This window comes from Sorex fumeus, unplaced genomic scaffold, assembly GCF_029834395.1.
Source record: "Sorex fumeus unplaced genomic scaffold, SorFum_2.1 ptg000130l, whole genome shotgun sequence".
Classification (NCBI taxonomy): Eukaryota; Metazoa; Chordata; class Mammalia; order Eulipotyphla; family Soricidae; genus Sorex; species Sorex fumeus.
The window spans coordinates 1,002,348-1,026,738 of NW_026606187.1; the positions used below are offsets into that span (position 1 = coordinate 1,002,348).

Genomic DNA, 24,391 nt, shown 5'->3' on the forward strand with positions numbered 1-24,391 from the left:
TGGACAGAGCCAGGGAGTCAGGCTGAGTCTCCGCTGGGGTGGGCCCACCCCCTGCCCTGCCCTCTGTATCAGCATATCACTGTATCACTGTCACTGTCACCCTGTTGTTCATCGATTTGCTCGAGCGGGTGCCAGTAACATCTCCACTCGTCCCAGTCCTGAGATTTTAGCAGCCTCTCCTTACTCGTCCTTCCCAATGCTGCCTTACTGGAGGCTCTTTCAGGATCAGGGGAATGAGACCCGTTATTGTTACTGTTTTTGGCACATCAAATACGTCACGGGGAGCTTGCCAGGCTCTGCTGTGCAGGCGAGATACTCTCGGTAGCTTGCTGGGCTCTCTGAGAGGGGCGGAGAATGTGTATAAGAGAACACAAGCAAGTATATTAAAACCAAACACGTGTGTGCTGCTTTAGGTATGTCAGTGGGCTGGACTATAAGAGGCATTTGCGGCGGGGCGCTTGCAGGAGCTTTGTTTTATAGTCTCTGGATCTTGGCCATTGATGAGATTACTTGGTGCCGGGGGCAGTTTGTGGGTGCAATTGCCTAGCTACTGGAAAAAGGGGGATCTGGGTGGAGGAGGCCCAGGCCTGATCTCAGCAGGCTTGGAGATCTCAGCCACGGGTCCCACATATCTGGTTCCATCTGCCAGCTCCTTCATGCATGAGGCTTGTCTGAGTGTGTGGAGAGTGGCCCTGCCCTCCGTGTGATCTTCGCTTATGGCCTCACAGGTCTTCTCTGCTCATGGCGCGCTCTGTTTTCAATACCACTCTCAGAGCTGCAGCGGACGCTGGCCCCCTCCCCGGCCATCAGGCTTGTTCGTGTGCCACACGTTCCAACACTGCCCGACACCATCCCCCCCCGCCCCCGTTTTAAAAACCATGTGTGTGCACATGTGCACGCACGCATGCGTGTGCACGTCTGTGCGTGTGTGCAAGCATGTGTGGGCATGTGCGCGCGAGAGCTCCTCTCCTGTGTCGCCCTCTCACTCCACAGGGGCTGCTCAGCCTCTATCAATACCTGCTCAGCAGCAGCTGGGCCCTGTCTGCAGTCAAGAGCCCTTTGCTGCCTCCTCGGTGGCTGTCAGGCTCTCATCAAAGTCCCTTTGAAATTACAGCCCCTCAATGGTCATACCAGTGAGACGGGAATGGTCATCGCAGAGCTGCTAAGTGAAGCTAGAACAGGGCTGCCCACTGCTTTGCCGGGGCCCCTTCAGATGCGCCTGTTTGTCTTTGGTGCGGGGGTGGGGAGTGACCTACACGCTGAGCTGTGGGACGCTGCTGACCGGGCCTGGGGGCAGGCCCAGCCTTCCAGACACAGGCTCCTACTTTCGAGTGTACCCTGCGGCCAGCTTGTTTGTGCTCCAAGCCCTGAAAGCGCTATCTCCTTCCACACCCCAAAAACAACTCTGCGGGGCCCGCGCCTGCCCTGCAGATGGAGAAACTGAGGCCCAGCGAGATGTTCATTCTCCGTTCTTCCATCATCTCGCTGCAGTGCTGAGAATGTTCCTTCCAGCCCCGGAGAACAGCTCCAAGGGCACACACAGAGCCCCGGGTTGGATCCCCAGCGCCACGTGGCCTTCCAGTGGCCCCAGGAACTGCAGGGGTAGCTCTCCCAAATAAGGACAGTAGAACAAAAGTAACCAACCCAACCCAAACCCAAACCCAATTCCTTCGGGTGATAGAACACGTTTCTGTAATGACTTATTTTCCGTCAGGCCGTTCAGAACATCCCCGGTCTCTCTGCAGGCATCAATAATGCAGCAGGGACATCTCTGTGGCATTAGACATTCCTTGAAGAATTCGTTTTGGATGACAATATAATATTTCATATTGTCAACAAAAATGTGTCTCCAGGATCCTAATCACATTATTACTTACAAGAGTCAAAATGGGATGTAATTAAGCCACATTGAACAATGTTCCTGAAATGAGACTACGTGAAGGCAGCAGGGCACAGACTGGCATAATTGGGGTGCTGGGAGGCTTGCGGGGAGGCTGACTTCACATGGGGAAGAAACTGGGAGAAAATACCCACTTCCTGTTGGCGGTATTGATGAATGGTAACCTTAGGTAGAATTTCAATTTTTTTCCCAGGCTTCTGTATATTTCAGACTCTTCATAGTAAGCATGTATCAGTTTTAAATTTTTTTTTCTTTTTTTGAGTCACACCTGGCCATGCACAGGGGTTACTCCTGGCTCTGCACTCAGGAATCACCCCTGGCGTGCTCAGGGGACCATACGGGATGCTGGGAATCGAACCAGTGTCGGCCGCATGCAAGGCAGACACCCTACCCGCTGTGCTATTGCTCCAGCCCCTGTTTTAAATTTTAAAGAGAAAAAAAATACAATAAGTTTAGTCCCTGAGTTTGTTTCATTCCTTTAGCGTACAGCTTGGCTTTTAACTTGTTAAAAAGGTCAGACAACAATAACCTGGGTAGTAATTGTTGGTTTTCAGCCCAGGTGGTCTCTGTTATAGGAACTCAACACTGTCCTTGGAGTCTGCAGGCAGTTATGGATAACTCATGAACAGGGACATATCTGTGTTCCAACAAAATGTTGTCTGTATTTCAATAAAACCTTATTGACAAACACAAGAGAAGGGCCAGACTTGGTCCATGGGACACAGTTTGCCAACTTCTACTCTAGCTAAACCCACTTATTATTTTCCCTTTAAAGGGTTATAAAGTCTTGGAATATGGACAAAAATATTCCTTTAAAATGAGTTCAAAGCAATGATAATAAATGTAATGACCATCTAAGTACCACCCATCAAGAAAACTTATTAATTTTTAAGTCTTGGAGTCCCCAACCTCAGGTGCCAGGTGCCCAAAGGCATTGATTTCTGTGTTCAATCTCACCTTGAGTCTGCTCAATGCACATTTGTATATCCAGACACCTTGCAAATGCTAAGCAGAAATTGTTCTGCTTAGTTTCGATGTCCAGGTCATTTTTACTATGGCACGTGTATTATTCTCCAGCTTGTTTATATTCATCCAAAAGATTTACCCATGTAGAGGTTGCAGCCATGACCCATTTCTTTGCACTTCTGCGTAGTATTCCAGCTTTTGCATCCCTCCTGTATTGATGCCACAGGGCTGTCTCCAAACCAACAGTTTTTCTCCCTTCTCTGCTGTCCTATAAGTATCCTCATACTGAGCCATCTTGAGCTGCCTAAGAACGTCTCCCGTGGCTCTAAATGTTACTGGGATTGCAGCCGTGTTTAGACCCTGGTGCTGGCGTTTCCCAGCTGCGTAGACTGGAGCAAGTCAGAGACGCTTCTGTGCCTGAATTAACTTGGCTGGCCCATGGGGATAATCACACTCCCTCACCGAGGAGTTTGTGCAAAGGCAATCAGACAAAGAGATAAAGGAAGTGTGCTGTGACATTAGTTATTGATGATTTCTCCTGGTGGGAGTGAGTTCCCTTGGCGCTGTGGTCACCCACGGCTGAGTCCCTGGGCCTCGGGAAAGTCCCAGCGCTGCTCTAATCTTGGGCTTGCTCAGGAAGGAGCTTGGGTTCTGCCAACCCTCTGGGGCCAGTGTGGGATCACGCTGGGCACAGAGTCCACTCCTTGATCTTCTCCATCATTCCCTAAGCACTGTCAGGTGTGGCCAGAATACACAAAGAATGTTGCAAAGGTGACACACAGCCTGTACACCTCAAGTTAAAGACTCCACCGTTTGCCAGTGAGGTTGCCCAGCCCCCAGGCAGCGGCGGGCACAGGGTGGGCTTCACCAGGCCTCCTCTGGGTAAGACTCTGCAACTGAACATGGAAGGGGGTGCAGGATGGCTTGGGGAGGGTCTGGCATGGGGGTGTGGAGGAGCCACTTCTTGGCACAACACTGCTGTCAGTAAACCCCAGAGCAGGGGTGCAGGCAGGAATGAGCAGAGTCCCTGTGCCTGGTGGGGTGACCAGTGTCCTGCGGGTCCTGGCTGGCTTTCCCAGGCAGCAAGTGGCAGACTGAGCCTGCCTCAGTCACAGTCAACACAGTGGGGGCTCAGCCTGTTGGGACCCTGGCCCCCAGCACACGGACCTGGGCACCTCCTTGTGGCAAGAACAGAAGCACAGTGACAGGGCACACGCCCCGCTGTGGGCATGTGAATCTCCGCGGCTAACCACAGCAGGTGACAGGCTGACCCAGGCCACAGCATGGAGGAGATCTGGGGGGAGACGGGGGAGGCAGCAGACTGTGGGGGTGGCGTGAGAACTGACTGGGGGGGTGACAGGTGGGGAGAGGAGGGTTGGGGGGAGGGGAGACTGCAGGTGTCATCACAGGCAGTCAGGAGGAGGGACCTGGTGAGTGACACGGATGTCGCAATCGGCCCCTGGGGTATAACTGGCCTTAGCCTCTGCAGAAAGGTTAATTGCTCAGATCATGAGGTGAGACTTTCAGCCCTGACAGATTGGCTCACCCATCACAGTCCTTAGTGCTGGCGACCAGGACTGGGGAGGGCACCAAGAGGCAGACGGACCAGAGCCCTAGGCAGGGAGGGATGGACGGAGGGATGGAGGGAAAGAGGGAGGGACAGAGGGAAAGAGGGAGGGATGGAGGGAGGAGCAGATAGGGAGGGATGGAAGGAGAGATGGAAGGAAATAGGGAAGAATGAAGGGGAACGGAGGAAAAGAGGGAGAGATGGAGGGAAAGAGGGAGGGATGGAGGGAGGAACAGAGGGACATTAGCTAGGAAGGGGAACATCCCACAGCCCTCCAGGGACTAAAGCCTCTATTTCTGGTTTGATTCTTGTTTTGGGGCCACACCTCGCTGTGCTCCCGCCTTGCTCTTGCCTCTGTGCTCAGGGATCACTCCTGGGCAGGTGTCCGGGGATCCCATAGGTGCGGGGGGTTGAACCTGGGCCAGCCGTGCAGGGCAAGTGCTGTCCGGTGACCGGGCCTGCGCTCAGTGGGGGCTTTGGACCACAGCTGCTCAGAGTGGACGCCTGGGTCTGCAGGAGCAGCTGCACCCTGGCAGCGAGGTCCCGGGGCCAATCAGATGGCTCAGCGCGGTCCAGGGCTGGCTCTGATTGGCTCAGCTGGAGTCATGTGCCCAGCCCTGGACCAATCACCGGCCAGCTGGAACGGGGAGGCGGAGACATGGAGGCTGCAGGAGAGCGGGCAGAGCCCCGTGTAAGCGTTAGGGCTTTGCAGTGGGGCGGTGGTCCCGGGAGGAAACGGAACTTTATCCTCCAAAGGGATGCTGAGCCGGGCCCTGGCCCAAGGGCAGGCGTGGCGGGCAGAGACGGGGTGTCGGGAGGCCCATGGCAGAGTGGAGGCCTTGGGGATGTTGCATCCTACCCCTGCCGGGAGTGGGGAACTGAGCAAGGACCAGGTATTGCCCACGGGATAGGGAGCCCCTAGCGAGATGCATGATGACCCGACGGCAGAGAGGGCCACTGCGGAGAGTGGGGGCTTCCTAGACTGGCAGAGCCCTAAATGGAGGAAAGGCCCCGTGCACCTTGTGAGCAGGAGAGAAAGGAACATTCCAGAAGGAATAGCCCAGTGCAGTCACTCAGGCAGAAGCAACGATATTCAGGCTTGGAGCTGGGGCAGCTCCTCAACACGTGCCTCTCAGGCTCCCCATCGACGGGGTCTCCTGCCAGCCCTCCTGGGCCAGGACACGTGGCTGTGTGCTGTCACTGCGGGGGGCTGGGAATGTGGGGTATGCGGGAGGGGATAGAGAAATGTTTCCTTTCACCCTCGTCTTCCAAAAACTCCAACTGGAAATTCTTTGTTCCGCGCTTTCATTTAAGTGCTCTTACTAGAGAGACTCCCCTCCACACGATTTTAACGACTTTCCTTTCTTCTTTTATGAATTATCTGGAACCCTAACCTTTGGGGCTTCTTTACAAACTTCTTTTTTTTTTTTCCAAGCTGGAGCTTTTGGAAGCTCTGGTCTCAAAGGCTTGGTCTAGCCTGCACGCTGCCCGGATTCTCTGATCTCTGAAATAGCAAAGGAAATGCCATTTACCTTGGCCAAAGCTTTGTGGGTCCCTCTCAGGCGCGAAAACGAACCCCTGGAGTTGGGAGAGGGGAGATATTTTTAGATTCTCTTGCTAAGGTGATCAAACCAGGATCCTTTTGGCCGTGGTGGGCTGGGGAGGAGATGCGTCGCCCGAGTCGGGTGCTGCCTGGCTTGGGGGCCGAGGAGCAGTGAGCAAGAGCAGGTGGGGGTCAGGACAGGCTCCCCACTCGGCTGAGGGGAGCAGCCCGGACCCACCTCTGTGGCCGCACTTGCGGCATTTCCTGTGCGTGGAAGTCAGACGTGGCCAGGCACGGTCAGGTGTGGTCAGGTGTGGAGGCCAGTGCTCCGTGCCTTGCTCCTGCTCTGCTCCCCCGGGGTGCCTCCCCTGAGCAGCACAGCAGGGGCCTCAGTGGAGTCTCAGCCAAGGCTGAGGCTGACCAGCCCCGGATCTCTGGCCAGTGTCTCAGGGGGCAGATGGCACTGAGACTCGGGCCCTGGGACTTCCCTGGAGAAGCTGGGAGATCGGGTGTATGGCTGGGGCCACGCTCTCCCTGTGCCCCGGGTCCTGGCCTCCTGCTGTCCACCTCTGCCCTGTCCTGTCCTCCATGGTCATCTACTGGGAGGGTGCATCTGCTTTGTGCTGTCCCACCCCGCACCGCCATGCCCCCCTCTGTCTCCTGTCTGCCCTGTGTCCACCCTGAGCCGTCATCTGTCCTATCCCCTGTCTGCCCTTGTCTGTCTCCCATCTGTCCCCTGCCTGTCCCCCATCTGTCCCCTGTCGTCCCACCGTCTGCCCTATCCTGTCCTGGCCTCCCTTGTCCCTGACACCCAGCATCTCTCCGGAGCGCAGGAAGATGCTGTCCCAGCACACGGAGGTGGGGAAGTGGCCAAGGCCTCGAGTGGGAAGGGTCTGGGGCTCTTTGGGAAGGGGTTGGGGCGCCTTGGGGAGGGGGGTACTGTGGATTGGGGCACTGTGGGTCGTAGCGCCGTGGGTTGGGGTGCTATGGGGAAGGGGTGCTGTTGGTGAGCGTGTGCAGAGTTTGGAGGTGCTCCTGACGGCCTTTGGTTTTGGTTTTGGTTTTGTTTTTTGCTGTTGGGGCCACAACCAGAGATGCTCAGTGGTTATTCCTGGTGGTTCTCAGGGGACCCTATGGGATGCCGGGGATTGAACCCAGGTCGGCTTTGTGTAATCCACTGTACTATCTCTCCACCCCTTCCCCTGATGGCCTTTGAGGGAACTCCAGCCCCCAGGACGCGTCTCTGTGGCTCGTGTCCCCTGTCCAGCTCACAGTGGCCCTCGGTGACCATCCCACAGAGGAAGGTGTGGGGGCCGGGGCCCCTGGGGGTTCTGTGCTTCGACTGTGACCCATCAGAGTCCTGCCCTGGGCTCCCCCTCCTGCCCCTGGCTGTCTGGCTCCTGACGAGTTGCTGAATGCCCAACCTGAGCCCCTCCTTGGGGACCCTCCCAGGAGCAGTGACCTCTGTCCGCTGCCACCTACCCTTGACCTCTGTGGGCAGCGGTGTTGGGCACCCCAGCAAGAGCCTGGCCCTTCCGTGCCCCGACTGTCCCTTACCAGATCCCAGGGCGGGGCAAGCCTGGCACCCCGCATTTCAGCTGACACACACTTGGGCAGATCTGAAGCCTGGAAGTTCCCCAGAGGTGAACGGATGGGATGCAGGACCCCCCAGACTTGAACAGTGCAACGCCCACTTCTTGCCCCCTGGCCCCGCCTGGCTGTTCACATGCCCCCTCTCGCCTGGGGCTCCTCTGGGCCTCTCCTCCAGTGGAGCTGTGTCCCAGAAAGGGTTCTTGAAACCCCATTTCTTCCTGGATACTCGGGAGCGGCCAGATCACAGGTCACTGCTGCCACGGGCTCCCCCGAGAGCTTGTGACTTGAAACATCGCTGGGAAGTGGCGTCGGCGGCAGCTTTTCCAGATGTCATGATGGTGTCATTTCTTTTTTTTTTTTAATTTTTATTAGTGAGATACCATGAGGTACAGTTGTACACTTATAAATTCTGTGCTTGGGTTTCAATCATACAGTGATCCAATACCCATCCCTCCACCAGTGCCCATTTCCCACCACCACAGATCCCAGTATCCCTCCCACCCCCCATCCCCCCTATCCCACCCTGCCTCTGTGGCAGGGCATTCCCTTTTGTTCTTTCTCCTTTTGGGTGTTGTGGTTTGCAAAAGAGGCATTGAGTGGCAATCATGTTCGGTCTATGATCTACTCTCAGCACGCTTCTCCCATCCTGGGAGGATCCTCCCAACCCTTTGTGATCCTGGCAGACCTGCACTGAAGACAGGGCTGGTGGCCCTCCAGTGCCGTGGGGGCCCACAGAGTCCTGAGAGAGTTGGACACACAAAGCTGGTGCCCCGGGGCTCCCAGCCCAGTTTCCCTTCTCTGCCCCGTGTCTGTCTGTCCATCAGCCCGAGCGGCAGTCTCACTGGGGGGCTGAGCGGGCCCTTCTGCGTGGGGAGCAGCCACTTGACACGGAGGAGCCTCCTAGGCTTTGTGTCCCTGCCCTGCCATGTGGCTACCGTGGTCATGTGATGGCGTCTCACCCCCTCGGCATCCCAGTTTCTCCCGAGGCCACTGAATGCTCACAGTCCCATGCCAAAGGGTCGCTGGGCACTGCCTTCCCGAGAGAGGCACCCCCTCTGCTAGGCGTAGGGACCCTGGGGGTCTGGAAGCCCACTGCTCCCTGCAGCCCTGGCACTATGTTCAGAGACTGACTCTGGAGCATTTGTCTGGAGCAGGGACCACTGCTTTGCGGGTAGAAGGACCAAATTAAGAGGCCAGCAAGAGGTTCCAGAGTCTGGACATGCCTGAACCCTGGGCAGAGGTGGACCTGGGCCACCCGATGGGCAGTTTCTTCCACCCAACCCAGCCGTGTCAGCTTCCACACAGATGAATTCTTTCTTTCCTTTGTTCCCAGCCTCGATGTTCACTTCTGAGAAACGGGGGCAGCCAGTGTGTGCTGAGGCCGGGCATCACCAGGTTCTGAGCCCTGCCATACTGCCCAGTCTTTTCTCTCTGAGGTGGGTGAGGAAGCAGCCCCAAGAGGGAGCACGTGGCCCACAGCCTCACGGCAAGCCTGGTGGCCTGACCACAACCACCAGCCACACTACCTCCTCCTCCTCCCTTCCTAGAACACGCCCAACTGCAGCTAGAGGAGGGTCGAGGAGGTCCTGAGCGCCCTTCTCGCCCCCCACATGTGCTCTCTCTCCCCCCACCCTCACTGTAACATACCACCTGCACCCCGCTCCCCCGGGGCGGCCTGTCCACTGCAGGAGTCCTGCCTCCACTCTCCTTGGGAGGACTGTAAGGTCGGGTGGAGACTGGCCAGTCCGAGCGCACCTCTCAGCTCCTGTGTGGTTGTCGCATGGCTGTATGACCTGGCTCCCACAGAATCAAGATTCTCACAGGCTGCTACCTGTCAGCTCCCGATTCACAAACTTGAAATGAAGGACTGGAGCGACAGTCCAGGTGGGAGAGCGCTTGCCTTGCCTGCTTGCCTTGCCTGCTGGTGAGGTTTGGTCCTCACCTCCCCCTGAGCCGGCCAGGGGTGATCTCTGAGCACAGAGACAGGAGAAAACCCTGAGTGGGGCTGGGTGTGACCCCACCTCCACCCCAGAAGAAAAGGAAAATGTTGAAACACTGCCAGGAGCAGTGAGACACTCGGAGGGAGACAGAGAGACATAGGGGACCCACCCCTGAGATGACAGCCCAGCCTCTTTTTCTTGCTCTTTGGGTCACACCTGGTGGTGCACAGGGGTTTCTCCTGGCTCATGCACTCAGGAATCACTCCTGGCGGTGCTCGGAGGACCACATGGGATGCTGGGAATTGAACCCAGACCGGCTGCGTGCAAGGCAAATGCCCTACCCGCTGTGCTATTGCTCCAGCCCCATCAACAGAATTTTTTTTTTTTGCTTTTTGGGTCACACCCGGCGATGCACAGGGGTTCTTCCTGGTTCATGCACTCATGCTCGGGGGACCATATGTGATGCTGGGAATCGAACCCGAGTCGGCCGTGTGCAAGGCAAAGGCTCACCCCACTGTGCTATGGCTGCAGTCCCCAGACCCAGCCTCTCGCACAGTCTCCAGGCAGTTTCCCTCTGGCCTGCCTGGCCCTGCCCTTCATGCCAACTGGCTCCAGCCGCGACCAGGCAGAGCAGGGGAAGGAGAGGACTCGTCTGGGATCGGGGTGAGGGGGTCAGAGTGCGACCCTGAGCTCGGCAGTGCTCCCCCTTCCCAGGCACTCCACCGCCCTGCATTGACTCGAAGCTTATTTTCCGGGCCACCTTCTGGAAGCCGAGAAGAAAGAAAAATCACTGTGGTGTGATGCTGAAGGCCAAGGTCGCCGTGACACGCCCAGGGACTGTCGCTGAATTCCAGCAGAGTCATTTGGAAAGGGCGCGTCTGCCGCGTCCTCGGCCTGACAGGAATGGGGCCTCTGCTGGGTGTGGGGGCCCGCAGGGCTCTGTCAGATCCCGCCTGGTGATAAATAGCGGGTCCAGCTGTGGGATCACAGGGAAAGGACGCGTCTCCCCAGGCCGATGCCTCGGCTGGACACCACAACCCTGACGGAGGAGCTGCCGCCTAGAGAGGGAATTTATCCACCACACATCAAACTCACCCCAGAAACGTCAGAGTGGAAATTCGAGCACCACTGTCCTAGGGGCAGGGTCCAAGATCCAGGGTCAAGGACAGGCTGACCTGGCCCCAAAGTCAGTCCCCCCACTCCTGCTCAGCGAAGCATCTTCCTGGAAGTGGTGGAGAAGCTTCCTTCCCAAGCTCTGTCAGGGGGCTGGTCAGGGAAGGCTTCTTGGAGGAGGTGTGTTTGTGTTTGTTCCTTATTGCTGCTCCCCATTGCTTCATGGCTTCAACCCACCTGTATTTACTACCTGATGGCGCCGGGGAGTTCAGGTTCCAAATTAAGCCTCAAGGAGCTGAGTGCAGGTTTCAGGAACAGGCTTTGTTCTCTTTACGGCTTCTAGAGGCCGCCTGCTGCTGGCTCTGCCCCATGTCGGCCTCTGTCTCGTCGCCCGTTCCTAGCCTGGGCCCCCATGCCATCGCCTCCCTCAGACAGGGGCCTTTGGGACCATATTGGCCTGCCTGGAGAACCCAGATTCGGGCATCAAGGAAAACCCGTGTGGCCAGGACCAGCCCTGGGCTGCGCTGCCGTAGACCTCAGCTCCTGGCATCCGGGTGTTGCTGGGGCCCACTTGTCGCTGGCCTGGGCGGGGGGCTCTATTCTGGGGACTCTGGAAAGCATTGCCCCTGGTGCTGGGACATGTGGCATAGAATGTCACCCGTGCTCTCCCGGTCAGGCTTCGGTGCAGCGCCCGCTGGCCTCTAGCTCTCTGGCAGGCTGGTGGGCTGGCAGGACCCCCTCAGGCTCTGGAGTCGATATGCCACTGCTCTGGAGAACAGTGTGGAGCAGGAAGCAGCCCTGCCCGTTGGCTCAGGTGCCAGTGCTCCATGGCTGGCTTTGGAATTGGCTGCCTCCCACTAGAATGGCCCCCAAGCATGACCCATCCCTGCCATATCAGGAACTTGGTGTCTTGTGAGCCCTCTGGGTGGGGCCTTTGTGGGGTGGGCTTGGGTGTCACAAGCCAGTTCGTGGCTGTTATTTTGAGAGCCGAATGCTTTTCTTTTCACCCAGCTCGGAAACATGGCCCCTCGAGGGAGGGCTGCGTGAGCACTGGGGGCTGAGAATCTGGGGGACGTCTCACCCGAGCATGGAGAGGTCGGGGACCCTCCAGGGTTCAACTTGTGGAGCCGGGGTGCAGTCAGGCGAAAGCAACAACCCGGCAGTGGCAGCGTTGGTGTGGAGTTCAGCCCTGAAGGGCTCGGGAGCAGTGGGCTCTGGGCCAGGAAGCACCTGCCACGTTTGGGGGGGAGCAGCCACGCTCAGCCCACAGTCACGGCCACGTGATCCGGGGCCCAGTATTGCTACATTCACCCATTCTGCACAGGAATCCAGAAATCTGGATTTTTATATGAAATCTCCTATTTTTAAATGTTGATAATGAATTCAGATATTTTTAAAATACTGTGTGGGCCAAACAAGACATTTTTGCGGGCTGGTTTCGGCCTGTTGGCAGCTTCTGGGAGAACGCACTTCTTTTTTACTAGGAGGGAAACTGAGGCCCACCAAGCCTCTGAGAGTTGTTTTTTGGTTTTTTGTTTTTGTTTTTGTTTTTGGCGTTGCCTTGGTGAGCAATGGCATAGCGGGTAGGGTGTTTGCCTTGCACACGGCTGGCCTGGGTTCGATTCCTTCGCCCCTCTCGGAGAGCCCGACAAGCTACCGAGCGTATCCCGCCCACACGGCAGAGCCTGGCAAGCTACCCACGGCATATTCGATATGCCAAAAACAGTAACAACAAGTCTCAGAATGGAGACGTTACTGATGCCCACTCGAGCAAATCGATGAACAACGGGAGGACAGTGCTGAAGGTGCTACAGGGCCTTGGTGAGAACGCTGGATTGGTGACATGCGGCACAGCCCTCCATGCTGGGGGCTTCCTGCCCATGGCTGCCCCTTAGTCCTCAAACCTCTACCACAATCCCCCCCAGGAGCCTCCAGCTCTGTCCAGCCCCGTTTCATCAGGCAACTTAGAGGTGGAGGTCGCCCCCTCCAGCCTACCCCCCGCAAGGCAAATCCCGGCCACTCTGGGCTGACCTCAAGCGATGGATTCAGTGACCCCCAAAGCTCCTCCATGTGCTCTCGGAGGCCCCAGGTCGCCCCCCACCCATTCCCCATCCCCCCCGCTTCAGCATTGACGTTTCGCCGCCCGGAAGTTGGAGTCACTGTCAGAGCCGCTTTGGCCCCAGAAGTCTGGGCGCATTACTGATGTGATCTAACAGGTCCTGTTGTGTGTGTGTATGTGTGTGTGTATGTGTGCGTGGGGGGGGGGGGTAGGGGGATAGAGGGGAGCCACTGAACGGCTGGTCGGCCACAGTGCTTCCCCAGTAACTTACTGACTTGGAGTATTAAACTGATGTACTGTTTTCACTTGCAACATTGTTGCATCTCTGGACTTCCTCTGCCTGTGTGAATACTCCTCTCTGATGCCCAGAGCATTTCACTGGTTCAATAGCCCAGGAGTCACGGATCCAGGCTGACAGCGCCTCAGCTCCATCCCCTGAATAACCCTGATGTCTTTAACAGTAACTGCCCACCTTATGTAACACCTGTGGCTGCTGGCCTCCTCCCTCAGCCCTCCCCCCCCCAGGGTTTCACAAATTTGCTTTCCCCTCAGCAGGCTCTGGGAAGTGGATACTGTGTCCCCACTTTACAGGTGGGGAAACTGAGTCTCGGTGGGAGCATAGCCCTGCGCCAGTCTTCCATCCCCTAGTGGGCAGAGCAGAGCAGAGCAGGGTGGCAGCTGGCTCAGGCCCCCCACTTTTAACCTCCTCACACCTCCTGGCCTTCGGTTCATAGTGACCACTAAGGACACCCCCTACTCAGTCTCAGTGACAGATTTCCGCAGGGATTCCCGGGCTCACGCTGCACAGATGTCACATCGTGTGATGCTTGTTTCTCAAACAGGGGACCTAGGGTGATGGGTAAGGTCCCCGCTAGGGTCACAGTGGGAGGCCCCTCTGGCCGGGGGTGCGGGCGGGAGCTGTCTCGCCCTCCCACACTCCCGGCTCCCTCTGAGCCGGTCACAGTTGCTCACGGCCCTGGTTTCTGAGAAGGCAGGAAGTGCAGCTCTGAGGTGAGTGACACCCCAGGAGGCCTCGGGGGCGGGTCAGCTGCTCTCAGCTGCAAAGCAGGCCATTAGCAGCGAGGTTCTGAGGCTCAGCCGGATTTTCCCGCGGGGTGATTATCCAGCCTTCCTTGGCGGGGTCCTGCGGGGGCCAGGGGAACCGCTCCTGCCTGGAGTCTGGAGTCTCGGGCCACTTCCTGGCACTAATAAGGGCTGCTGGCCGCTCCTCCAGCTTCACCCCTCACCAACTCCTCCCAGGCGCAGTGCCCACACCTGCTTCGGGGCTGACCCCGTTTCTCCGCGAGTCCACTTGCATCCTCAGACACGCTCTGAGAGGGAATCTGAATCTGTGTGCAGCGCCACGGGGTGTGGGAGGACCCCCTGCCCAGAGCTCTCGATTCGGGGGTCTGGGGGCCTCCTTGTTTTCATTACAAGTTCCCAGGTCTGTAGGGTGTGCTGAGACCCCTGCTCAGCTCCTCTCTTGTAGAATCCAGCCCTTGGCCCTAATGGTGATGTGTCGGGGCGTTGCCTCCAGAAACGGCGCCCACAGGCGGCCGAGAGGAAGGTGCTTTTGTGGGATCGGACCCCTGTCCTCTGCTGGGACAGCCACGTCAGCCGATGCGCAGGGGAAAGGGTCGTGGGATCACAGTCAACAGAGAACCACCACGGGCCGCGGTGTCGCTGGGTCAGACCCGAGGTGGGGCAGGAAATGGGGTGTCCCAGAGGGAGGAGAGAAGAGAGAGAGGGTGGTGGGCCGCTATACCAGGGGCTCTAGGGGTCTGCCCTGCTAGAAGGCCTGGGGCTCAATAGAAAGATCGTTTCCAGACAACCTAAGGTCTGGGCAACCTTCATTCTTCTAGACAGTCCTAGAAAGTTCAAGTCAAGTGTCTCTTGAAAGCCTCAGTCGTTCTCAGCTCCCCTGGCCAGGGTCACTGTATGGGAAGAAGCCCGCCAGGGCAGGGCGGAGGCACTGGCCTTCTCAGCAGCAAGGGGGTGGTGAGCACCCTGGGCAGCGGAGAGAAGGGTCGTCGGCGTTCTGAGCCCAAGAGCCCGCGGCTGCAGGCCTGGGCGGGCAGGAGCACCCCGTGTTCTCCTCTTCTCCATCCTGTCGCTGCTCCTGTGCCTGGTCCTGGGGGTCCGGTGCAAGGCCCAGGGCTGTAGGGCCGGGAAGGGGGGGGAGGGATGCAGGCTGTGAAGGGTCCCCAGCAAGGAGGCATCAGTGTGATGGCCATCTGCCTGTTCGTCTGCCTGTCCATCTGGTTGGCAGTTCTGTCCGTGACTGTTACCAGGCAGTCTGAGGAAGGTGTTAAGGACATATTCGCACCCGACAATCTTTTGATGGAAGCGAGGAGAGTGCAGGCTGCTTCCTGCTTTGATTTGGAAGAGCTACATGGCATCACGCACTGTGGCGTGGCTCACTACATTGTGGCTTTCTGATGCGTGACTCACGGCGGCATGGTCACGGTATGGCTCACTGTGGCACACTGTGCGTGCCTCACCATGGCACTGCGTGTGGCTCACTGTAACACACTGTGCGTGGCTCACTGTGGCACACTGTGCATGGCTCACTGTGGCACTGCGTGTGGCTCACTATGGCATACTGTGTTGTGGCTCACTGTGGCACTGTGTGTGGCTCACTGTGTCACACTGTACGTGGCTCACTGTGGCACTGCGCATGGCTCACTGAAGCTCTCTCTGTATGCTTCACACTCCTCCTACAGGAGCACAGCTGTGGGTGGCGTCCCGGGGCCCTTCCCTGGGCAGTGAGTGATCCACCAGCTCCCACCTGCTGCCACTGGGGCTGGGGAGCGCTCGGCAGAGCTGGACAGAGAGCAGAGAGATGTGACCCGGTCTTGTGGGCAGGCTGCCCGCCCCCCTGGACAGTGCGCCCTATTGCCCCTCCTCCCCTGTTTCCCTGGGCCTACATGCCTTCCCCAGGCCTGGCACTGCCCTCTGCTAGCTACGTGGCTGCCCTCGACAGTACCTCCCACTCGGGAACTCTGTCCCCACCTCCCGCTCACAGGAGTTAGCCATTCCCCTACCCGGCCCTCTGTCCCTCCTCAGCCTGGGCCTCTCCGTCTGTCACATATGGTGTCGCCCAGGCCTGCTCACCAGAACTCCACCCCAGTGTCCTGCTCACCCGCATCTCTCCTGGGGACGCCGAGGGCCTTGCCTGCCTCCCTGGCCCGAGCCAGCCCACCTCCCTCCCGCCCCTCAGTGTTCCCACCTCCCTCCCCACCACCTGGGCCACCTGGGCACGAGCTGTCCGGGAAGCGCCTCAGTGGCCCTCCTCTTGCTGGATCTGGGTTCCAGAGGTCTGGGCTGGTGCGGATCAGTCAGTGTAGGTTTGGTTCATGAGCAGAGGCTTCTGGGATGCCCAACCAGCCCCTGGGCCCTGCCCGCTTACAGCCCCCGGGGGTCCTAGAGCCAGGGGCCGTGGCTTGACTTGGACCCTACTGCTATAGTCCTAGAGACCTGCTGCTTGGGTGAGCCTGGGGGAGAATGCCCATAAATCCCATGAATCCTGGCAGCCTCCTTGGCGGCAGCGCCTAGGCTGGGGGCTCGGGACAAGTCTTTGCACAGGGAGCACTTCCAGGGGAGGAAGGAGGGGCCCAGAGGAAGTAGTGCAGGGGAGAAAGGAGGGTACATGGGGGGCCAGGTCAGGCCAGGCCCCTTGGTGGCTGGGATGTGTCAGTAACGGCTCCCAGTGGTCACGGCCAGAGCCTGGTGCAGGCTGACATTGACGCAGTGAGTAATGTGGGCTTCTGGTCAGCAGTGTCCAGGGGCTCCCCAGATGGCCGCTGATGGCACAGGGAGGCTGCAGAGGCTACAGAGGAGCTGTGGGCCCTAATCATCGTCCTACGGCTGCCATTTTAGCGCAGCGAAACCGTTCTTCTTGGTACTGGGATCAATTTCTTAGCTTGGTGGGGGGCGCTAAAACTTCCAGAAAGAAAGTCAGAGTCCAGGGAAATGAATCCTGCGTGAATCAGCAACACAAATGATTCCCCGGGCAGGGTGGGTGTGGGCCAGAGTCCCTTTCCCCACGGGCTTCCAGAGCACCCAGCCCGTCTGGGACTTGCAGGGAGGGAGGGGACGAGGGGCAGACCTGGCCAGGGCCCGGGGCAGGACCAAGGAGGCGGGTGCCAGGGGAGGCGCTGAGTCAGTGAACAGCGCTGGAGGGGCGCCAGCAGCCCAGTTGGGGGGCGGTGCTCCTGGCACGCAGCTCACCCTGCCATCCTGCCCACGGCCCGGTGGGCCTGGGGCCAGCTGAGGGCGGTGGGGGGGGGGGGGGTGAGGGCGTCCTGTGCCAGGGCTCGAGCAACAGGGAGGCGGCCAAGAGCACATGATTCTCTAACAAGAATCCAAGGGATTGCCCCAGAGATGTGATATTTTTGGAGAGGGAGAGGGAGAGAGAGAGAGAAACAGAGACAAAGACAAGAGACAGAAAGAGACAGAGAGACAGAGAGACAGAGAAACTGAGATAGACAGACACAGACAGAGGTAGGTAGAGAGACAGAGATAGAGAGAGACAGACAGACAGACACACACAGACAGAAATACAGACAGACAGAGGCAGAGAGACAGAGATACACACAGAGACAGACACACACACAGAAAGAGAGAGACAGGCAGAGATACAGACAGAGACAGAGAGAGACAGACACACAGAGAGACAGATATACACACAGAGACAGACAGACAGAGACAGAGACAGAGAGACAAATACACACACAGAGACAGATAGAGATAAAGACAAAGACAGAGGCAGAGAGAGACAGACACACACACACAGAAACAGACAGAGACAGACAGACAGAGAGACAGATATACACACAGAGAGACAGATAGACAGAGACAGAGAGACAGATATACACACAGAGAGACAGAGAGAGATAGAGACAGAGGCAGAGAGACAGAGACAGATAGATACACACACACACACACACACACACACACACACACACACACACACAGAGTTTCCCCATCGCTCTCAACTCTCCCTGATGCTAGGGTGACAATGGGTGTTTCAGACCCTGGATTCTTCCCCAGGGGCAGACAGGGGCTTAGAGTCTCAGACGTGCCTGTTGGGGTTTCACCCCCCAAACTGCAGGTCCTGGTGGTCCCGCAACCCTTCCAGGTGATTGATGTGGTCTGAGCCAGGCAGAGGCAGGGCAGACAAGGAAGAGGAGTGAGGCCTTATGGGCACAGAAGGGCCACACAGGAACAGGCTGTAAGTTCCAGAACAGAAAGGACCCTGACTGGAGCCCCAGCAGCTCCAACTAAGCCCTCAGGGGCCGTGGTCGCCCACCGGGTTCTGCCTCCAAGACAGCGCTCAGCCAGCCAGCAGGAGGGACCTCCCGCTGAGGGTCCAGCCACTTCCGCCCTCCATGCCCCCAGCAAGGAGCTTTCTTGCTCAACAGTTCCTGCAAAGGCCCGCGTGCCCCTCTCTCGTGTCCTTCTCTGAGGCCTGGGCCTTGCTCCAACAGGATGGTCAGTGACGCTTGTAGAAACCGCGTGGATGGGCCCATCCTCTGCTCCCGACCCTTTCCCCGGAGACAGCCCCTGCTCCCGTAGTCTCAGCCTCCCTCTGGAACCCCGAGCTCACTCAGGAGACCCTGGGCTGCGTTTCCAAACCCCACCACGCCCCTCCCTGACCATGCAAGTAATACTGCAGGGGACCACACGCTCTCTTTTTGGCTTGGGGCCACACCTAGCAGTGCTCGGGGGTCCCTCCTGGCTCCGTGCTCAGGGGACCATGTGGGGTGTTGAGGTGAAACTCGGGTTGGCAAGCACCCTCCCCGCTGTGCTATGGCTCTGTTCCCTGATCGTGTCAGGCCCTCTGGGCTCAGGCAGGTGTGTGGTTCCTCCCAATACAGCGATGATAGGTGGCACGCATGATGACCTTCCTCACTGTCCAGGGACGAGACTGAGACAGAGCGGTTTGCCGCACGGTGTTGGGGAGCCCTGGTCGACCCACTCTGGGTCACATCCGGACCTGGGGCCCACTCAACTGCACGGATGGGGAGGGAGGGTTGGAAAGAAACAGGGTGGGGTGGGAGAAGCAGCAGACTCCCCCTAGAGGGGGCTGGAGCGATAGCACAGCGGTAGGGTGTTTGCCTTACAAGCGGCCAACATGGCCGACCCGAGTTCGATTCCTCCACCCCTCTCGGAGAGCCCGGCAAGCTACCGAGAGTATCTCACCCGCACGGCAGAGCCTGGCAAGCTCCCCGTGACGTATTCGATATGCCAGACACAGTAGCAAGTCTCATGATGGAGACGTTACTGGGCCCGCTCGAGCAAATCGATGAACAACGGGAGGACCATGGACCGTGGACCCCCTAGAGGAACCTCAGTTTGGATCAATTTGGGGGTGGTAGGAGCTGTCTTTTCAGAAGTACAAAGAAGGTTTGAACAGCCAAAGCACAGGTGGACTTCAGGAACGGCTGTACCAAGCACTCCCCAGACCAGCATCTTCGTCCCCGCTTATGCTGTCTCCGGAGCTTCAGCCCCGGTCCAGGAGCAGGCTTCAGCTTTAACGGGCCTTAAAGGGCTCATTCTGGGCCCAGGAGCACGGCTGCCCCCGGGAGAAGTGGCAGGCCGAGCTGGGATGGGAAGGGAGGAGCAGAGACAAGGCCCGTGGGAGCCGGTGATGTGGGAACACATCGAATGCGGTGACAGTGAGATGGGAAACTTAGAGGCAGAAGCAGGAAACTAGAGTCATGGCCTCTGGATGGTCCATTCTAGGAGCTGGGCAGAGCAGCATCAGCCGCAAGTCACAAAGGTCTGATGAGCCCAGAGCAAGAGTCCCACTGGGCCGCTTGAAGAGGCTAGAGTGATAGCACAGCGGGTAAGGCATTTGCCTTGCACGCGGCCAACCTGGGTTCGATTCCCACCATCCCACACGGTCCCCCAGCACAGCCAGGAGTGATTCCTGAGTGCAGAGCCAGGAGCAACCCCTGGGCATAGCCAGGTGTGACCCACAAAGTAAAACAAAACAAATAAACCCCAAACCAAACACCAATGGACGGCTTGAGCCGGCCTGGAACGGGTTCACAGAAGCAATGAGTAAAAATGTCCATACGGAACTAAAAATGTTTCAATCACTGATGGTGCGAATCATTCTGTATGTGAGCGGCCACTGTGGATGTTACTCTAGAATCGTTCCCATAGAGTCACCATATCACGGGGTGGGAGAGAGAGATGTCGTACGGCGGGGAGGGCACTTGCCTTGCACACGGCTCCCCGATACTTCATATGTTCCCCTGAGTACTGCCAGGAGTGATCCCTGAGCACAGTCAGAGCCGGGAGGCAGCCCTGAGCACAGCCAGGCATGGCGGCCAAACAAACACACAAGCGAGGAAAAGAATCGCCGTCTCCTGCCTCTGAGCTGCTTTGCGGCTCAGGTCATGTCCGGGTGTGGCGAGGAGTCTGGTGTTCCCCTTTCTGTCTCCGGGGCCATCTGCTTCTGATCAGAGTTCTGTAACAACGGCATGGCCAGAGGGAAATCGGTGCCTATGACAAGGAGTCCCAGGGCTGCCAGCTCTCGGGCTCACGCCACCCTCCTTGTTCTGTTCAGCAGCGTCACCTGCGGGGCGGGGAGGGGGGAGCCTCTGTCCTGGGGGTCCTGACTCCCAGCGCCCTCTGCCAGCAGGAATGGCAGGAGAGAAGTTCATCCCTCCCATTGGGTCTGGTGGCGTGGCGGGGGTTGGGTGGGGGCTGCTGCACCTCCAGGAAACGACCACCCTGAGTTCCAGCCCCCAGGAGAGGAGGGTGGAGATGAAGCCCCCTCCCCAATCAGTCCCGCCTTGGCAGAGGCCTGCTAGGAGCTGACTCCCCCCAGGGTGTGTGTGGGGCGGGGGGAGGGTCCTGGGCTTCAGTGGGATGTGGGGGGGCTGCCCTGTGCCCTCATCTCCCGCCTCTGCCTGCAGGGGTCCTGTGGCTGTCGGTGGTCTCCGAGGTGCTGTACATCCTCCTGCTGGTGGTCGGCTTCAGCCTCATGTGTCTCGAGCTCTTCCACTCCAGCAATGTCATTGACGGCCTCAAGCTCAACGCCTTTGCGGCCGTGTTCACGGTTCTCTCAGGTAAGCGCGTGGAAATGGGCGTGCCACCCCCACGGGGGTGTCTGTGGGAGTCAACGTCCCCTGGGCCACTGGGGAGGGATGCTTCTGTGGCAGGGAGCACGGGAAGGGACTGGGAACAGGTGTCCATGGACCATCCCGGGGGGGGATCTGAGTGTGTGGCCATGGGGGGCAGGGAACTCAGCAGCTTGGATTTGCAAGAGCCACACGGAGCTGCCGGTGGGTGGGGGCGTGGGGAGGGAACACTGGTGCAGTGGGAGCCCCCGGCGGAGAGTGGGGTGGGCAGTCATTGTGGGGAAGGGCCCTGGCAGCTGGAATGGGGTGATCTGGGCTAGAGTGACCGTACAGAGAAGGGTGTTTGCCTTGCATACAGCCAACCTGGCTTCGATCCTCAGCTTCCCCCGTGGTCCCCTGAGCCCACCAGGAGTGATTCCTGAGTTCAGAACTAGGAGTAACCCCTGAGCACCGCCAGGTGTGGCTAAAAATACCCCCCAAAGAATGGGGTGACCAGGAGCACCCCATTACACAGGGGTAGGGTTGAGGACACCAATAAAAAGTCTTGGGTAGCTTCCCCGCCGCACCAAGGCTGAGAGTTGCCCCCCACGAGCGGCTCTCCAGCACGGCCCTGGCCCCAGAGACACACAAACCAATCTCGTAACTATGCGATCTTTGGCAGAAATCGCTCCAGACTTAATTAGTAAAATATCAGAAATCCAACCGCGTGGCCGCGATAGCCACGACATCATATGGTCTTCCTAACCAGCAAAAGAAAACAAATTATTTCACAGTGCCTTTTCAGCAGTTCTGATTGTTGGGGGGAAATTCCAAATAATAATGGTGCATCTTTTGTCGAAATAATGAATGTAATCAAAGTAGAGAGAGAGTTAAGTGGAAATCATCTGCCTTACAGGCATCGGGAGAGGTGGATGGGGGGAGGTATATTGGGGTTCTTGGTGGTGGAAAATATGCACTGGTGAAGGGGTGGGTTTTGATCATTGTATGACAGAGACTTAAACCTGAAAGTTTTGTAACTGTTTTCACGGTGATTCAATAAATAAATTAATTTAAAAAAAAGTCTTGGGTAGGGGCCCAGCAGGCCCCGTTTCTGGAGGTAAGAGGGGGAGGGGTGCGCCAGAGAACCTGGGAACCGGGCAGCCAGAGGGAGGCCTGGCCGTGCCTTCGTCTGCTCCCGAGAAACCCAGTGAAAATAGAATTTCTAGAAATCGAGTCCAGTTCCTCACACGTTGGCAGAGGGCCTGCAGTTTGTGAAACCTTCGGGGAAGGGAAATAATCGGCCCTAATTGAGGTTCTGACAGAATAATAGAGGAAATCTCAAGGAGTGGAGCTGATTTAAGGAACTACGACTCGATGTGGTCTTGTGAGGGGAGAGAAGAGACTCCCACACCCGTGCAGTCGCCGAGGCCCAGGCGGAGAGCTGGACAGAGGCTGGGATCGCGGTGCGTCATGGGGACTTGAACCCAGTCGGAATGATTCAAGAGATGATTGGCAGGTTGAGCCCGCCTTTCTGCTCTAAACTACATTCCAGAGCGTCAGTGAAGAGTGTTGCAAGGTTCCCTGTAGTTTGTACTTACGTTTAAAACAAGACACTATTTACAGACAATACAAAATATATTCTTTCGTTTGTGTTTTGGGACAGGGATCGGGTCTTGGGATGGAAACATCCCGAATTTGGTGGTGGGAAGGTGGAATGGTGGTGGAACTGGTGTTTGAGGATTAAATGTAATCAAATATTGTGAACTAACTTATAAAAGAAAAAAAGAAAAAAAGGAAAACAAGATACTGTTTACAGACATGCACCAGTGACGCTTCCCCATAGCTACCGCCACGGGGGCCATGGGTCTCTGCAAAGCTCAGGGTCAGGGTCTGTAAACCCCAGGGATTTACATAGTCAGCACAGCTTCTAACTTCTTAGAGCCTGACTCTACGGAACTTTTAACCCTTCCTTGGTCCAACAGGAATGGCACTTCCTTAAACTATATAATATTAGGGCCCTCCCGTTGATCGTCGATTTGCTCAGCGGGCCCAGTAACGTCTCCATTGGAGACTTTGTTGTTACTGTTTTTGGCATATCGAATATTAGGGCAGATTATAACAAATAACTTAAACCGGTACGGAACTGTTTGTTTCAAAGCTGCGCTGGGCTCGAACTCGGGACCTGAGCTGGACCTCAGAGCCTCACTCCCCAGCCCCCTTGGTTCCTCTGCTCCTGTCAGCCTTTCTTCACAGCCTCAGCCAGCTGTGCCCCGGCACGCGCCAGGTCTGCGGGGATCCAAGCCCACCCTGAGTTTGCAGTGTGGTGAGAGACGGTCTTATGGGCGGTTTTGGAAATGCTGTGTTGGTGTCTCGTACTGGGCACGGTGAGTCCGGCAGGAGGGAGCCCAGGCTGGCCCAGAGGTGGGCAGGAGGGGGCAATGTGGAAAATGACCAAGTTCCAGATAAGTAAGGGAAGGCACTGCCGGTGTAGGGGCAGCGGCCAGGGGGTGCCATGTTCCAGAGACTTCCTCGGGGTGGTGGGAAGGAGGCAGTCGAAGTGGAGTTGGAGAGCCGAGTGAGGTCGGGGAGCTTTGCAGGCGTTCGAGTTTTCCCAGGGAAGTTGCCTCCTGGATGCAGAGTGAGGGACAACCGGCCCGGGGTGCCTTGGAGGCTGAGGGGTCGGGGTCAGCTCAGACAGAAGCAGGGAGCAGCCAGGAGTCAGGAGAGGACGCAGCTGCCGCCGTGGCTGAGCCCAGGGTAGGGGACAGGGACTCCGTTGCTCTGGCTGGAAGCGGGGGAGGTCCACAGGCTTGAGCACAGATTGGGAGGGGGTGCAGGCGAGTTGGTCTGGGGGAAAGAGAATCCAGGGAAGGGCCAGTTGCCAGGGGGGGAGGGGTTGCGGGGAACGTCCACAGGACTCAGGGTCTGAGACCTTCTGGGCATCCCAGTGTGTGAGGGGGCGCGGTAGTGCCGTGGCCCCCTGGAGCAGACCATGTATTCCACAGCACGTGAGCGTGGGGGCAGAGATCCTTAACCGTGAGATCCGTTAGCCACCCGCCGAGTCCGGGTCCCTAAGCTCCGACCCAGCAAGTGCAACCACATATTTCTGTGTCTGTATTTGCACTCAGTGGGTTTCCTCTGCCGTCGTCCTGCCTTGGACTCCAGGCTGCTGAGGGCCCCGAGTGCCAGCTTCCTAGACACACCCCCTCCCAATTTCGTTTTCTTTTTTTTCTTCTTTCTTTCTTTTTTTGGCTGCTTTGGGTCACACCTGGTGACACACGGGGTTCCTCCTGGCTCATGCACTCAGGAATGACTCCTGGCGGTGCTTGGGGAACCATGTAGGATGCTGGGAGTCGAACCCGGGTCGTCCGCGTGCAAGGCAAACACCCTACCCGCTGTGCCATCGCTCCGGCCCCCAGTCCCTCCCCATTTCTGTTCCTCCCTAAAGCCAGACCCGTCCCCCACCCCCAAACCAAAGCAGGTGGTCAGGGGGAGGTAGCCAGGTAGGTTCTTTCTTCCAGGGCGCCTTCTTCTGCCCCCTCCTAAGGCTCATCCAAATTTTTGCCCTCAATTCCTCCCCCAAACTCCCCACCCCCCACCCCCAGGACCCCACACAGGTGGCAGGTTGCCTTCTA

At 57.7% G+C, this 24,391-nt stretch overlaps 1 protein-coding gene across 1 annotated transcript in view; it reads left to right on the top strand.

Moving 5' to 3' along the window:
- The window catches only part of GSG1L (GSG1 like), a 157,550-nt gene that overhangs the window by 86,711 nt on the left and 46,448 nt on the right, over positions 1 to 24,391 (top strand). Inside the window, exon 3 of the mRNA XM_056138858.1 lies at positions 20,613 to 20,765. Within this exon, the coding sequence (XP_055994833.1) occupies positions 20,613 to 20,765 (153 nt within the window). The remainder of the gene's footprint in view (positions 1 to 20,612; positions 20,766 to 24,391) is intronic.